The following is a 15,993-nucleotide window of genomic DNA, read 5'->3' as shown; positions in this document are numbered from 1 at the left end:
CTCGCTCTCTCTCTCTATTTATAAAAAATATGTGATGTCACTTCCTTCTGCATATGCTTTTATGATCTGATTTGAATATATCCCTTTTCATTGTAACCAAAAGGGTCTAACTAAAATAGAACAACCCTCTCCATAGCATGTCGAATATTGGTTAATTCTATAACTTTGTCACCCAAATAAGAGGACCCTGAAGTTTCAGAATGGTAATTTCAAATAGTATTTTGTATTTATTTCTGAGAATAACCTATATACATATATATACACTCATGATTGTGTCAGTCCTTTTTTGCCTTCTGCAGTCTTTCTAAATATATTTTAATGTGTTGCATTATTAACCATTACTACTAACTGTGAGAATGACCACATTATAATGTAAAGAGGCATCAGCTTGCTGTTAGAGATGATAGAGTATTCCTTAGAGTGTCTGGCAATGTATAATTTCAACATATGTTATTTTAATGCTTCTACTCCTTCTATAAAAGTTCTGTCACACATTCATTATCTATGTTTAAAACAACTTAAAAGTGATTTCACCAAGGGTATAATGCAGTTATGCCATGAAAATAAGAAAGTGAAAGCAAGGAAGAGGTTTCCAAGTAAAACAGAGATATAAAGATATTATTGAATTAATGAATATCTAAGAATGGGCAAAACTGCACCTGCCTTACCACTAAAGTTAATATTGGCTATCGCTTACTGAATGATAAGTCCAAAGTTGTCTATGTGACAAAAAATAGGCATATAGGATACTCTATGGAGGATCCTAATGCTAATTATACAACCATTGCCCCATGCAAGTGACTTGTTTAGTTCTCTCCAACAGAGTATGAGAGATCTTTTAGAGTTAGGTCATCATATTTTGACCATTTCCCTAATGAGGAGGCATTTGACCCATCCCTCTTTTGCTGCCTGACCTTGGGCAGTTGAGGTAACAATGTTGGTTTTTAACATCCTCACTGGTAAAATGAGGGTTGGATTCCACCAGTGGTTTTTAAACTATCCTTTTTGGAACTCTATGGTTCTGAGTATTCTTTAGGGGATTGGCAAAAAATGAAGTATTTTCAAGTATTTTCATCCCAAACATTAATATTTAAATTGCCTTGGAAGCCTATTAATTGCTCTGAGCTTAAAAATTCCTTCCAGTTCTGCAATTATATGAATGTATCTATATAGGTGTGGGGATAAAAACTTTAACATGGAAAAAGTTTTCTGTGAGAGGGGGCTGGATTTAATTGCAGATGTCAGCACCAAGAAAGAATATACTTGCCCATAAAAACTCCTTGTGGTTAATAGGGCCCAAATTCATAATCGGAGCCTAGCAGCTGGCGTTTACTGAGATCTCTCATGCACACTGCCTCTTAAGAAAAAGCTTCAGACTGAGCTGTCAAGCCTCCTTCACTGTGCTCCTGCCATCTGAGCTGACCCTTACAAAGAAGCTCCTGGTATTGTATTTCAATTAATGAGACTGGTCCAATCAGACCTGAGGAGCCATATTCTCATTTGTATCTTTAGTAACCGTTCAGAGTGGTTCCATAATGACCAATCAGAACACGTAATTCTGTCCAATCAAATCAAGAGAGTACAATTTGAGCTGTTTCACTCAAATAAAGCATCTCCCTTCACGGCACCCAAAACTGGGGACTTGGGTTGGCTTTAGATTTGTGGCAGCAACCTTTTGTTGACACAGGGTGGCAGAGTACCTAAATAAACGATGTTTAGAAACAAAACTACCTTTGTTCATAGAGGCTAAGGTTGATGTTATCATTCTTATAGGTACAATCTGTATTTTGCATATTTTGTTTTGGAGTTACTTTCCTTGTATCACATACTCATGTACTTAATAGCCAATCGTTAATCCTAATAATTCAGTGTACTTCTTTAAATAAAGACTATGTCTTACACAGTGGGTCTTTTATTCATTTCTTATACAGTAGGTCTGTTTCACATTTAAAAATTTATATGGAATAAGATAATATTTCTACTTTGCATGAGGACTGGTTTTACCTTAAACCTTATCCTAGCTGTAGCTTGTCTATTTATGGGTTTAAGAAGAAGAGTAGTTATCTACCTTCTATATCTAGGAAGTCCTCCTTTCACTTTTTAAAGAATTCCACTCTGATTCTGATATCCATCCTTGCTTATGTGTTTTACTCAAATTTCTCTGATTTCTCAAATAAGAAAAAGATTAGGACTAAGAAGGAAAAGGCAGAAAAAGATAAACTGTAACTTATTTTGGGGAAGCATGCTAATACCAGATGGTGTTTTCTATTTTTTCAAGGTTGGATGAAATTATTACAAGAACCTGTGTGTTCAAAATTTGTTTTGACCTGAACAAATACCAGTTGGAAAATGTGGATTCCTAGATGAACGATGTGGTTAAAAAAATAGTCTCTTAAAACTCTAAGATTCTATTATTCCTGTTATAATAGAGTAACCAACATTTCCATATTATAGCAGATTTTTAACAACACAGATAATTTTTTAGGAATGCTGCTAAACCTTCACGTTAATGACTACATATGGAATTGCAAAAGCAGTTCTTTTGATTATAATGTCAGTTAATGGGGAAGAAGTAACTCATCAAGATGAAATCAAGGTGCTGATAGACACAGGAGAATGATGCTGGCATCTAGAAAGCAATAAAAGCGCATGAAAAGAGTGGCCTTGGAGAATTCAGAACCCTGGCATCAAATGAGAGCATAGATAATTAGTGATAAATTGTTTCTTAAGATAGAAAGCAGATGATCACATCCTGGCCCTAAACTCATAAAGTAAACATCTGATTATCTATATTAGTGAAGAGTAGAAAGACACTTGTATTAGAGTATGTAGAAAAATCACATTCAAATACTTATCCACTGCTTCTTTTAACCGTCTTCCAGGTAATGTCAATTACCAATGCTAAAGTGGCCTTGATTTTATAATAATAATAACATATTATCATAATATTATAATTAATTATGTAATAATTAGTTATGTTCTAAGAGTCAGTAATAATTTTAATTTTTTTGTTATAGGCCTGTATTATCTATTACAACTTATCAAATAAGAAGAAATACTCAATATTAGTTATTATAAATTTCTGCAAGTACAGAATATATGAGCATACTGCTATAGCAATACAGGAGACATTTCTGAGCAAGTAATAGTTAGATAAATACATGTGGCTTTGTGTTTAGTGCTATTAGCTACCACACTATCAGAATATGGCTAATTAAAGGAAAGAAAAGGGAATTAACTGGTTTTGAAGACAGCTATCCAAGGAAAATCTTGACAACTATTTCACAACAACCACAACAATGAAGGAAAGATATCCAGGTTATAAATCCTGTTTTCTCCTCTGCATTGAACTTTATTTTTTTACTCTGCTACCGATCATTCTCTTGGCTTTAGGAAGTTGTTATATATGTTGAACTCCTGCCATCAGCCAGCAAAAATGTATCACCATTCCCCACCCAGAGGGCCTTGCCATTTATCAATGTTGTTTTTGCTAGCTGGTGGGTTTTTATTAAATACATTGTTTTCTCTACATATTCACCTACATGAAAGACTCTGACTAAATATTCACTCCTTATCAAATTATAGTATGAATTTCAGAGATACATGTTTTTAATCTTCTAAAACTTTACAAAAGATTTTTCAGTGCATGAAAGTCCAAGTCTTCTTACATCTCCTAGACTGAAAATATCCTGCTTTTCTTTCCTAATTTCCTTATATCTACTTGCTTTCCTGTATGATTTCTATTAGCAATCAGTGTAATTTCCCCATTTCAGAGCTAGGATTATAGTCTTTGAAGAATGAATGGCAAGAATATCCTGTATTTGCTTTTACTCTAAAAAGAAAAATGGTTTTACTTTTCCTCTCCAGTCACAACTCTTGGTAGATTTTCTATATACGTTTCCAATATTTCAAACTTGAAATAATATAATATGCCCTAATTGCCCCATTTCAAGAATCACGTCTGTCACCAAGACATACAGCCAATCTAACGCTGAAAGAAATAAACAACCTACGATGATGCTTTTTTTTTCTGTGTTGAATTGACTTAAAAGTCTTTTATGTGAGACTGATGAGACTAACAAAATACAGACACACACACCACAGATATAAAAAACTTTACATAGGTATAAAGTTATACATTTATATATATATATGTATGTGTGTATGTGTGTGTGTGTATATAGGTGTTACTATAGAAGGCACAAAAAATGCTTCAAACAGTACGTTTTCCTTTTTGTCATTCAGAAGGAACAAAACATGGGTTGTTGCGAACGTTTCTCTGGGCATATATCATGTGTATTCCTTTTCTTTAAATGATACAGACCTCTAGTGATGACAGTTAGAGGCTTAACCCTGGCATGACAAATACTTTTCAAGTTATGTTAACTTGTAATATTATAGTGTTGTGTAGCATATATTGCACTGGGAAAGATCTGAGGCCATGACGGGTCTTGGTAGAAATGAGGACTGTGATCTCTTAATTCTGTCAACAACTAACTCTTGAGGAGGTAACCAAGTATCTGTTATCTGTGACTTAAATCTAATTTATTTTTATGGAAACCTCTCTTTTCATCTTTTTTGATGAAAGTATGTATAAACTCACATTCAATGAGCAGAATTTTGCTGAACACTTCATGAGTTCTAATCATGAGAACACAACATATTAGGTTTCAATCATGAGTTAATTATTAGGCATTTGTAAATTTACTAATTCATTTAATTGAAGGTGAGAGTCATGGATTTAGGAAAATGAAATACAATGTCATTATTTTAAATTAATCGCTGACTAGGGTTGGAAAAAGGGAAAGTATATTCTGGGATACCAGAGGCCTCATTCATAAATGTCATCCTCTACCACTTTGCAAGGCACAACCTGCACAGCCTAGTGGGCAGTCCTAGTGCCTGAACTATAAAAGAAAGGAGCATTACAAAATATAACAATGAATTTGTTTATCCCTTTACAGCTCATAAAGGGAAGAGAAGGAGATTAACATTAACGAAACATATATTACTTTAGGATTTTATGTCCCTTTTGTCATTTTTTTCAAATAATTTATTTAACACTCCTAATCCATAAGACAAATTAGCAAATATAAGGAAAACTTGAATATAGCATCTGCTCAAAGCAGTAGAGATGTAAAATTAGCAAGGTTCAATTTGCTGATGTTTTATTGACCTACCGCTCTACTTGTTTTGACAAACCGTAGTGACTGAATGGGGAACAGCAAGCAGAAATTTTCCCGGGCAATAATAATTTTTTTGTCTTTAACAAGTCATTTAAAAGACTGAAACTGTGTTATTTTCCAACATCTCTCAGCATCCAGACATTTCGTGAAGAGTTGTATGTTCTAGAGTTGGCAGTCTTAGGTGATTATAGCCTCTGGACTACAGGCAAGCTGTGTAAATATTGGATAACATACAGGAAGAGGAAGAAGGTAAAAGTTCTAACCATGAAAAGACACTCCATTCTGTAGAGAAATTAGATATCAGTAGAATTCCAGATTCCTCTTTTACATTAGCTTTCTATGTTGTTCTAGCATGCCTCTTACTAGCTATTATTCTTCACCTATGATGCTCAAAAATGTTAATGTCCAGATGTATTAGCATTTTTCTGGACTTAAATATTAAACATCAAAAGCAACCTGGATCACCAAGTGATTTCATATAATAAAGAATTGGCAGTTAATTTATCCCCTTGCAGTTGTAGTGACAGATGCCATCCTTTGCTTGGTGCTGAGGTAAGAGAGGCAAATGAAAAAAACTTTGTCAGGTAGAAGGACTTTCAATGATTGTAAAATTTGCTAATAAAACATAGAGAGATATCAAAATAGTTATTTTATAAAAGCTTATTTATTCAATCATTTATCCACTCACAAAAATATATGTATTAGTGTTATCTATGTGCCTGGGAGAGTTCAAAATGGGAGGATAAAGCAGTGAAACTAGACAATAATTCCTGCCCTCGTGACATTTATATTTTAGCAGAGAAAACAATGATAAACAAAAAAGCTTTATACACACACACACACACACATATTTATACACACATATATATATATGAAGTGATAAGAGATATGAAAAAAAAATTTTTTAAGTGAAGAGGGCTAGGGCATAATAGACAATGATTGCAATGTTAAATCATGTAGCCGGTGATATTGTGAACAAAGTATAATTGAACTGTACGAATGTACAGAGGCTCTTTTAGACTGTGTGGTCAGGGAAGAATTTCCTGCAGTGTTAACATGTGAACCAAGACCTGAATGACAAGGAGATAGCCTTGTCAATATTTTGGAGAAAAATCTTCAAAGGCCCTTAGCGCGGGAGTATTAGAGTATTGGGAGCCTAGAGTATTTGATGAACAGAAGCCAGCATGTCTGGAGCGCAATAAATGATCAATTGGACAGGCAGAGATAAAATTCCAGAGAAAGTAAGAAACAAGTAGAGAATAATATTTTCAGTCTTCATTTGGATCTGTATATACAGTGGTATATTATTGCCTGACCTGACCCAGAGAGCTATTCTATCCTTCTTCATTACTACTGGCACCTATTTGTCAGCCATTCTATTAGTCAAAATATCAAACAAACACTCATTATGAGAGGCATGATGCTAAATAATGAGCTATAAGAGAGACATCGCTAGCCCTGTCTTCATAGAGTATATATTTCCGTGGAGAAGAAATAAATGAAATGATTACAAGTATCATGAGGCCTAAGAGGTAAGGTGTATTAGTGGCATTTATAATAAAATAGGGTTAACCTAACCTACAGCCTAGGTCCAATATATATGTAGCAATAAAATAGTATTTCATCTTACATATTTCACCTCAAAAAGTCATTTCAAGACTCCATCTGCTACAACAATAAAATAGATTAAATACAACCATTTATATATATTTTATAATTTTCTATGTCCTTTCATGTGCATATCCCATTTGATATTCACAATAACCATGACAGAGGTCAGTTAATTATAATTACCTTCTTTTTAAAGTTGAATAAGCTAAGAATTTAAATGACTCATCTACTGTTATGAAATGAGTTTGTAATGTAGACTCCTAATCTTTTTTATATTCCCTATATTCAGAGGTCTGGTGTGAGCTAAATATAGTAAAACCATTCACCCAGTAGCACTAGATTTGTAGTTCAGCAGCAAAAGGGAGAGACAACATACATCCTCATTCTTAATGTGGGATCTATTAGGTAGGTGTCAGATAAACACCAGATAATAAACGATGTAGAAATTCAGTGTGCAAATGAAATTAGGGAATAATCTGAGTGGTATGGGATTATTCTATAATCTTGTCTTGACAGAAAATTTAAACTGGTCATCTAAATAGATTATGTGGTTATATTTTGATACGTTTACATTTCGAAATTGTTTTATTCTTTTCCCATTCTCTAAATCACTGTTAATCTATGACTCATCAACTATTCCTGAGTTTATTGATTAGATTAGAAATCTACTGTGTTCTTTGTTGCACAAATTAATTTTAGCTGTCTCTCTCTCTCTCTCTCTCTCACACACACACACACACACACACAGACTTCTGCCCAGGTACTCCAGAAAACCTTACTGGTTATTCTCTTGTGATTATCTTATTCCCAGCTCTAAGCCTGATGCCAAGATTTCTATTCGAAGGACCTGTTCATAGATTGCTAAATTGTCACCCTTTAGGAAAGCTTCATTCGTTTACTTTTCTTTGATTTCTTAGAAAATCAGTATAATTCCATTCAGTATGCAACCCTGAATTTGCTGCCTTACTAACCGAATATCCTTTTTTGTTCTCATATAGTGCAATGAACTTATTTTTTCTCAAGTTTTCCTTGATGTTTTAACAAATGTCTGTCTCTATTAATATTGATTATTTACATTATGTGTTATAATGAGCTAGAACCTTGCATAATATCACATAAAAATACATTTGGTATTTTCAAATATCATTGTCTTATTGCAAATATTATATATCTAATGTCTTTCCTGTCTCATTATACCTGCAAATGCTTTATTTATTAATTAAAAATTGCCAGTAATATGTCATTTACCAATAATTAAGACACAAAAACAAAGTATATAACTTTAATTATGTATCTGTATTTATGTGTTAATTATCATATTCTTCATTGCTAAGAATTGGTGCATGGATGTAATGTACTAAAGACAAATACAGTCATCAAACCATTATTATGTGGTAACATGCCAGGTCCTGTGCTAAGTATTTTTGCATTCTATTTTATTTTATGTTCATATCAACTCCGAATAGTTAGTCTGCAAAATGAGTTTTCTTCTAAAAAGCAAGTGAATATCAAAGGCACATTTTAAAATAGAAACTGATGAGAAATTTCTTTGTAAAAAATGAAAAACACTTACAGGAACTAGGAATTTTTTAATCTCTTCCAGTGCATGACTCATACGTGAATAAGCTTCCCCAGGTGGAGCAAACACTTCAATTAATACATGAAGTTCATCACTCAAGTGGGCATATTTGGCTTCCCCACTCTTCCTTAGTTCTTCTTCCTGTGAAAGAGGTTATTTTTAGTAATAAAAATCCACTCATTTTACACTGATTTAACTTTTACTGAGAATATGACAAAAGGGTATAATCTAAGCAAATTTTCCATAAGTAGAAACCCTTTGAGAAATAAGAATGAAACAAGCCATTTAAAAAACTTAAAATCATTTTTGAGTGAATAATTTTAAAAAAACTGGCATAATTATCAGCTACACAGATTTTAATCAGCTAAATCTGAATTCCACTCCATGGAAAATCAAAAGAAAATGAGGACAACAAAATATTTCTTTTCAAGGATATATACCAAAGGTTTCATATATCATTTCTACTCACATCTCTTTGCCAAGAGTGTATTCACATGATGATCCCGGATGCAATGGAGGCTAAATGTCAACTCAGACTGAGCAGACTATCTAAAATATGAGGGCTTCATTTATGACAGGAAAATTGAGAATGTATACTGGGTGACAATGAGCTGTCTCTGAGTCATCGTTCAGGGCTAGTTAAAATGACACTTGACTATTAAATTAAATTGTGTTGAACAGCTAGCCAAATTCTATTTTCAAAAACAGTATTATACCCCCAGTTGGAGTGATAAACATAAAGCTCTAAATTTCATCTGAATGTAGGCAGACATCACAGGCAACCTGAATGGCAGAAGTACCTGGACACCAGTAAGTATATTTATAGTAATTTAACAAATCTCTTGAGGTATTTCTTATCAAAGAATCCCAAATATATTTTGGGAAAATGTCTATTTTTGCAACAAATGCATTATTTAATAAGTTGATTATGAATGGGTTAGTAGTGTTTTCATGTTTCTGCCCAATTATCTTTTGTGTCTTTTATAACGAAGATCATGGTACCCTGGGAGGCTACGCTAAACAGAACAAGGAATATAATGGCAAGAAGGTTAAAGATAAAGATTAAGAAAATTATAAATGCTAGATAATCTTGTATATAAACTGAGATATATAGTCCCAAAGTTAACTCTACAGAAGATTAAATTTACATCTAATAAAAGCATTCAAAAGGGCACAGGGATTAATCAAAAGAATGTAAGATGCATGTACTAAAGGTGAATCTACTTGATAGTATTCAAAATTCTGTTTAAAACAGTGTACACTCAGTTGATATTATTTAATCTTCCATAAAAATGGCACATTTATTCCATCGAGGCTATTTACTATAACCACTGACCTTCAGAAAATGATTTGTGGTTTTCAGCTATTACAGAACAATCACGAATTAATTATCTTAAGTTAAATTATTAGCTGCTAAACATAAGAAATTCTACCAAAGTCATATGTTAAGGTAAAATATAAGTAAAACATATCAGTTTTTATTAGTTATTTTATAGAGAATGGAATGGCACTACATAGATTCTAATTGGAAACGCTCTCATGCATTTAATTACTAAAAGGATTTTAAGGAAACTTTTTCGTAGGAATTATCATCTGCATTTTACCTTCTATAAAAGACTTGGTAACAATTTGACATTGAAAAGTTTTCCTTTCATTCAAAAGAACATATTTATTGAAGAAAAATCCCAAGAAGTATCAATATTTTATAAAAAATCCACAACTACATAATTCAAGATATAATTTTACCATTTTCAGTGTATATTCTTCAAGTCTCTTTTTGCAATGTAATATTAATAGAATAGAAGTCCTAGTTTTGGTACTGCTTCTCAGGTCATAGGCATGCAAAGTGCTTTCCATGGATTATCTAATTTTATCTGCCTAACTATACCCTTATGCTAGATAATGTTACTTTCCTCATTTTATTGTTGAGGAGACTATGGCACACAGAGAGAAACTTGTCCAGAGTTAGACACACTATGAATGATGGAGTTGGATTAGAATCCAGGTAATCTAATACCAAAGGTCAAGTTCTTAATCACTATAGGTGTGTGGCTGATACAAGTTCATATGTATAAGTAAACTTTTTATACATTTAGATTTCCCCATGGATATCCTTAATTTCTGGAAGACCTTAGCCAGTGGTCTCAGCAATTTCCTGGTATCCAGACCCATGTGGCCCTGTGCTTTCCAGCGTATCCTACTGCAGATTAGTGGTCCTTATACATCAAGCACATCTGCCATGAATATCCTTTCCCTTTTCCCAAAAGCTTCTGATTTAGTAGCTGTGTGCCCATCAGTGATGGGTGAAATTACTGTTTTCAAGGTTCTCACATATCTTCTCTACAAAGAGCTTTATGAAGGGCTTAGCTAAAAATGCTAGTGATTTCATACTACACTGTTTATCCCTATCTCTGTGTTTGCAACCATCAGTTCCAACCAAATAATTCATCCAAAATTTTTAAGGTCAAGCTCAGATTGGTTTGCACAATTTCCCATGGATAGTTATGTTGTATTCCTAAGACAATCGGCTTCATGAAGCGTCATTCTCTATTTCCCTGCGCAGTTGGTCTAATAGTAGGGGGAGATGGTTAGGACCCTCCATGCCCTGATTCTATTTTTGAGTAGGGATTCAAGTCATCTCGCAACTGGGTATTTCATCTTAGTTCAGATGATTCAAAGCACTTTGCCCAAAATAAGACACAGAATCAGATGTCCCCTTGTGCTCTGGTACTGAGTCCAGCCATTTGGTCCCTGGATCTGCCAAATGCCAATGATAATATAAAACTCAACATTTCTTAAAATACTCTACAAGTTCTACTCTCAAAATCACTCATGGGTGACATAGACTTCCTTTAAAATATCAGAGGAGCACAAATCAAACAGGTTACATTGATAATAACATTACAGAACAGTCCAAAAATCATCATTCTCGTGTCCCAAGCCCTTTCCCACTTCATTACACGATTTTAATTTTTGCCTTGTCTCTAAATTTTGAATTACTGTCTCTTCCCACCTGAAATTTCCTAGAGAATTTAAAATTATTTTCGCCTCTATTAAACAGAGGAAATTAGTTATTGAGTGCTAATTCCCAAGCTTATACGTCTAGTTTATTACAGAGCTCAATGAAATAAAAAAGACACCAGTTAGTTGACCCTATCCTTAGAAGTCACAGTTTGGAATCACACATACCCACATACACAGTGCTCTTTAAAGTGGGAATCTAGTGAACAAAATGTTTCCATCTGGTCAAGTTAAAAAAGAGTAGTCACCTGCTTTGGGTATTTTTTTTAGAATATGTTATAAGTTGTTCATATTATGATATAGACCATGTATTCCTCCTTTGCAATTTTCCAGATTTTGGTATTTTGTCCTTTCACAGTCTCCTGAAGGGAATCCTATAACTCATACCACCAGCAGAGAGAACACCTGAATAACTGAGTTGATACCCTATTCATTTTTTAAACACTTATATGTTCATCTAGATTTATACATAATGTTATGTCATTTAAATGTTATGTTATCTTTCTTAAATATTTAATTGTAGAAGTAGACTTTACTCTTATCTATTTAACTGACTCAAATAGTTATTAACCACATACTAATTCTTCAAAAAATATGTAAGCTAATGTCCAAGATAACCTAACTGCTTGAGCTCCCACCACCTACACTTTACAAAAAAGGAGTCAGTGGTGTTTGTTCTCAAAATTATTTATATCTGTTGTATTTGCCGGTATTGTATTTTGTTGTATTTTTATAATTCTCATTTCAACTTTTTTTAAATTGTCAAAAGTAGACCACACATAGGTTGAGATTTTACTGTATCATAAATTGCTCCTGTTAATTAAATTAATGCCTTCATTTTTTTCCCATCATACTTTATTACTAGATCAATTACGGCATCATCTTTCTATTTCATGATTTATCTTTACACATGTCTGTTTCATCATTTTCTCAAATTATTCTGCATATACAAATGTATTTGATAGGACATGGGAAAGGTACTCAAAAAATTCTTTTTGAATGAATTACTTAAGGGTGAAAATTATGCTGCATTTTTCTCTTATCATCAAGCCATATTTTCACTTTACTGATCATGCTAAGACTTTCTTTAAATGCTCAAACATTAATTGTCCTAAGACAAATGGAATGGAATGAATTATACTTACTAACATGAATTTCTTTTTAGCTTAGGAAAAATGTCTCCAATTATTATTATTAACTTCAACATGTCTCCTGTTAAATGAATAATAATGTATACATTGCATATGTGCAAATTTAGTGATAATTTATTTTATAATTAAATAATTATGCAACTGCAATTTGCACCATAGCAAGTATTTGTTCTCTGGTTATAAACACGGAGTCTGTTTAAGTAAACAAAACAACAGAAGCTACTAACCCCAAAGAGTACAGTGGTGCTGCTCATAAATTCGTTACAATAAACAACCTTTTTAACAATAGCCCCTCCTATCTAGTCCCTCCTATGGTTTGTTACCTTATTAGATAAGGATTGGGAATTGCATTAGTTCTTATTAGGCTATCCAATTTCAGCAAAATCTATGGCTGTATAAATACAGTGCTTACTCTTTGCACCCAAGAATCAGCCTTAGCAAGCTTTTGAGTAGAATCCAGAGAAAAGATCCCAATGATTGAAAACTTTATAATAATATTTTAGCAACTGCAACCATCTTAAAGATTGAAAAAAAAATCTGTATGACTCCCTAAGTATAGAAACAAATTATTATGAATTAAATGTTCATAATAAACATCCTACAAACAAAAATCCTACAAACAAAAACCAACCTGAGCTTTCCTGGAAGCTCTCTTATGTGGCTGTGAGTCCAGGAAAGCATCCTAGACCAGGACTTAGAAAGTGCCAAATGTAATGGCTCTTCTGGTCATGGCTCCACTACTAGCTATCAACTTTAGGAGATATTTTGCTCATGTGGCCCTCAGTTTCTTCATATGCAAAACAAGAAGAGGTAATTTTCAAATGATGATGTACAGAGAGGTAATTTTCAAATGATGATGTACAGAGAGCCAAGAGGGTTCCAGAAAGGTGAATCACCTTAGCGTAAAATGAGGATTCTCCTCCATTCCACTCAACCATATCATCTCAACTTAGGCCTGTTTATGTATAAAAATATCAGGTAAAAAGATACTGTTCCACAAGTTCACTAAACTAAAAGCAATAGACAGCAGTAGACATGATGTCTACGGTCTCTCATAGCTTCAAAATTCCATTACTCACCATGTGACTTTCCTTCGAAGGCATCCTCATCCTGCTACTTAGAACTTTAGTATTAGAAAATGCTACCTTCCAAATAGAGTGTATTTTAAGATACTGAGAAAAATCAAAATTCAAAATGGCAACTATTTGTGTTAATCTTTGAGTAACTACAATTAGATTGTACTGCATATTTTATACACATTATATCATTTAATCTTCAAATAACCCTTAGGTGGACATTGGAAGCAGTAGAGTGTAGTAAAAATAAAAAAAAAAATGATTTGGAGTCAGAGACAACTAGAGTCAAATTAACAGCATTGATATTTATTATTGATAATATTTGAAAAAAATTACAAAACTTTTTGAGATTTAGGCTCTTAATCTACAGAATAAGGAAACTCTAAATCTCTCATATAAAGATGAAATGGGGTAATGTATATAAATCACAAGTATAGTGCCTGGTATATTATAAAGACTCAGCAAAAGTTAAAAATTTTCTCTTAGAGGAACTAAGTAATTTGGTTGCAGTTATTCAAGAAGTAAAAAAATTTGAATTTGGTCTGCCCAATGACTCCAAAGCCAAACTTTTATGTTAATGGATGTTTATTATGAACATTTAATTCACTTTAAAGAATATAAATCCAAAAGTTTCAAATTAAGTGTTGCTTCGATGAATGTAACCAGGAGTGAATCAGTTTGATGCTAGTGACTTATTAAGTTAATTTAAATTTATAAATTTACTTTAAGAGAAGTATATTTAAAATTACCCTAAGCCAAAGAGCTCATGTTTTAGAAAGATAGGAAAAATTAACATCATCATGTATACTTTCTTCAATTTTAACTTTCAAATGAATAATAAATTTATTGTCTACAGTATGTCACACGAACCACATAGCATTGAAAGGCCACATATCACATTAGTTAGCAGCTCAGGTTCTGTTCATGATAGCCAGGGTTCAAATCCCAGCCCTTCTACTTAATAGTGTGAAAACTTGGGCAGGTGACCTCACTATTTTGGGCTTCTAATTCTTCATCTGTAAAACAATAATGGTAATAACATAGTAAGCACTAATCAAATATGACTATTGCTAAATATAATTATGCTAAATATCTAAGATTTAAAACAATATACACAATTATATAATTATATATGAACTGAAAGAATTAATGTATTCAAATATCCCAATTGATGTCCTAAGAGTAGCTCTTCCAGTGACAGGAATAAACCAAATAACTTTTTTTAAGTAGAAAATACATGATATAGAGTATATGCAAGTTTTAGACTTTGTTTTTGTTTGTTTGTTTGTTTGTTTGTTTGTTTTTACTTTAGCAATTATTACTGTCATATTTTATCCTTAGAGTTATAAGTTACCCTAAAAGCACTGGAGTGCTTTTAGAAGACTTTTTCTTCTTAATGCCCCATGGAACATTCTTTTAATATAAATCATCTTCAGAAATAAATAAGTCTATTGTCTGCATGGTTTTCTCCATCGAGAAATTCAAATAAACACACATTTCTTATTTATATCTTGGCCTGAACAGATTTGTCTGAATCACCTATTTAAAAGCATTTTTATATATGTATACATGAAAATTCTTTTATGTCAGTACAAATTAGCTGTCCAAAATTTATTCACACAAAAGGTGTTTATACAAATGTATATACATAAATACATGATAGAGAAGCAATGGCTCTGATTCTTGTCACCTTCACTGACAAATCCTTGCTCTTTTGAATTGAATGTGGCAATAACTCTTCCATGTTATAGCCATCCATCCTCCAAATGGTCAGCTACGAGAGGGAAATCTGTCCAGTCTTCACACCAATTCTAACACTGTCTAGATTCATGAAGGATGAAGTACCAGAAGCATCAATGGAACCAATGGTGATATTTTTAAAAGTAGGTCAGTATTTTGAAAGCAGATCAGTGGATACTACCATACAGAATATTCCTTATGCTTGTGTCTGGAAATTGAGGATTTACGAAAGGGTAAGAATGTCACTTCAGGATAGTGAAATTATATACTCTAGATTACATAAAGAATGGTCCAACTTTTCAAACTAGAAAGGTGTGCAATCCACAACAGTTAAAAGAGTGTTTTGATAGAAAAAATGGGTTAACTGTTATTCCATATAACATTGGAGGTCCTAGCAAGTGCAATCAGGCAAGAGAAAGATATAAAAGGCATCCGAATAGGAAATGAAGAAGTCAAAGTGTCACTATTTGCAGATGACATGATTCTCTATATAGAAAATCCTAAAGACTCCACACGAACAATACTAGAAACAAGGAGCAAATACAGTAAAGTTTCTGGATACAAAATCAACGTTCAAAAATCCATAGCTTTCCTGTACTCTAATAATGAAGTGTCAGAAAAAGAAGTGA

The 15,993-nt window shown here is 32.9% G+C and overlaps 1 protein-coding gene across 2 annotated transcripts in view; it reads right to left on the bottom strand.

Annotated features, from left to right (window-relative positions):
* The window catches only part of KHDRBS2 (KH RNA binding domain containing, signal transduction associated 2), a 511,685-nt gene that overhangs the window by 252,096 nt on the left and 243,596 nt on the right, over nt 1-15,993 (bottom strand). For both annotated transcript variants that reach the window (XR_002780626.1, XM_011361193.1), the window contains exon 4: nt 8,371-8,517. Coding sequence is in view for 1 of the 2 variants with exons in the window: in XM_011361193.1 (XP_011359495.1) it covers nt 8,371-8,517 (147 nt within the window). In the remaining variant the exon portion in view is untranslated. The remainder of the gene's footprint in view (nt 1-8,370; nt 8,518-15,993) is intronic.

Source organism: Pteropus vampyrus, unplaced genomic scaffold, assembly GCF_000151845.1.
Source record: "Pteropus vampyrus isolate Shadow unplaced genomic scaffold, Pvam_2.0 Scaffold64, whole genome shotgun sequence".
Taxonomy (NCBI): Eukaryota; Metazoa; Chordata; class Mammalia; order Chiroptera; family Pteropodidae; genus Pteropus; species Pteropus vampyrus.
Note: the sequence above shows the minus strand (reverse complement) of the source record. Positions and strands in the feature narration are given on the sequence as shown.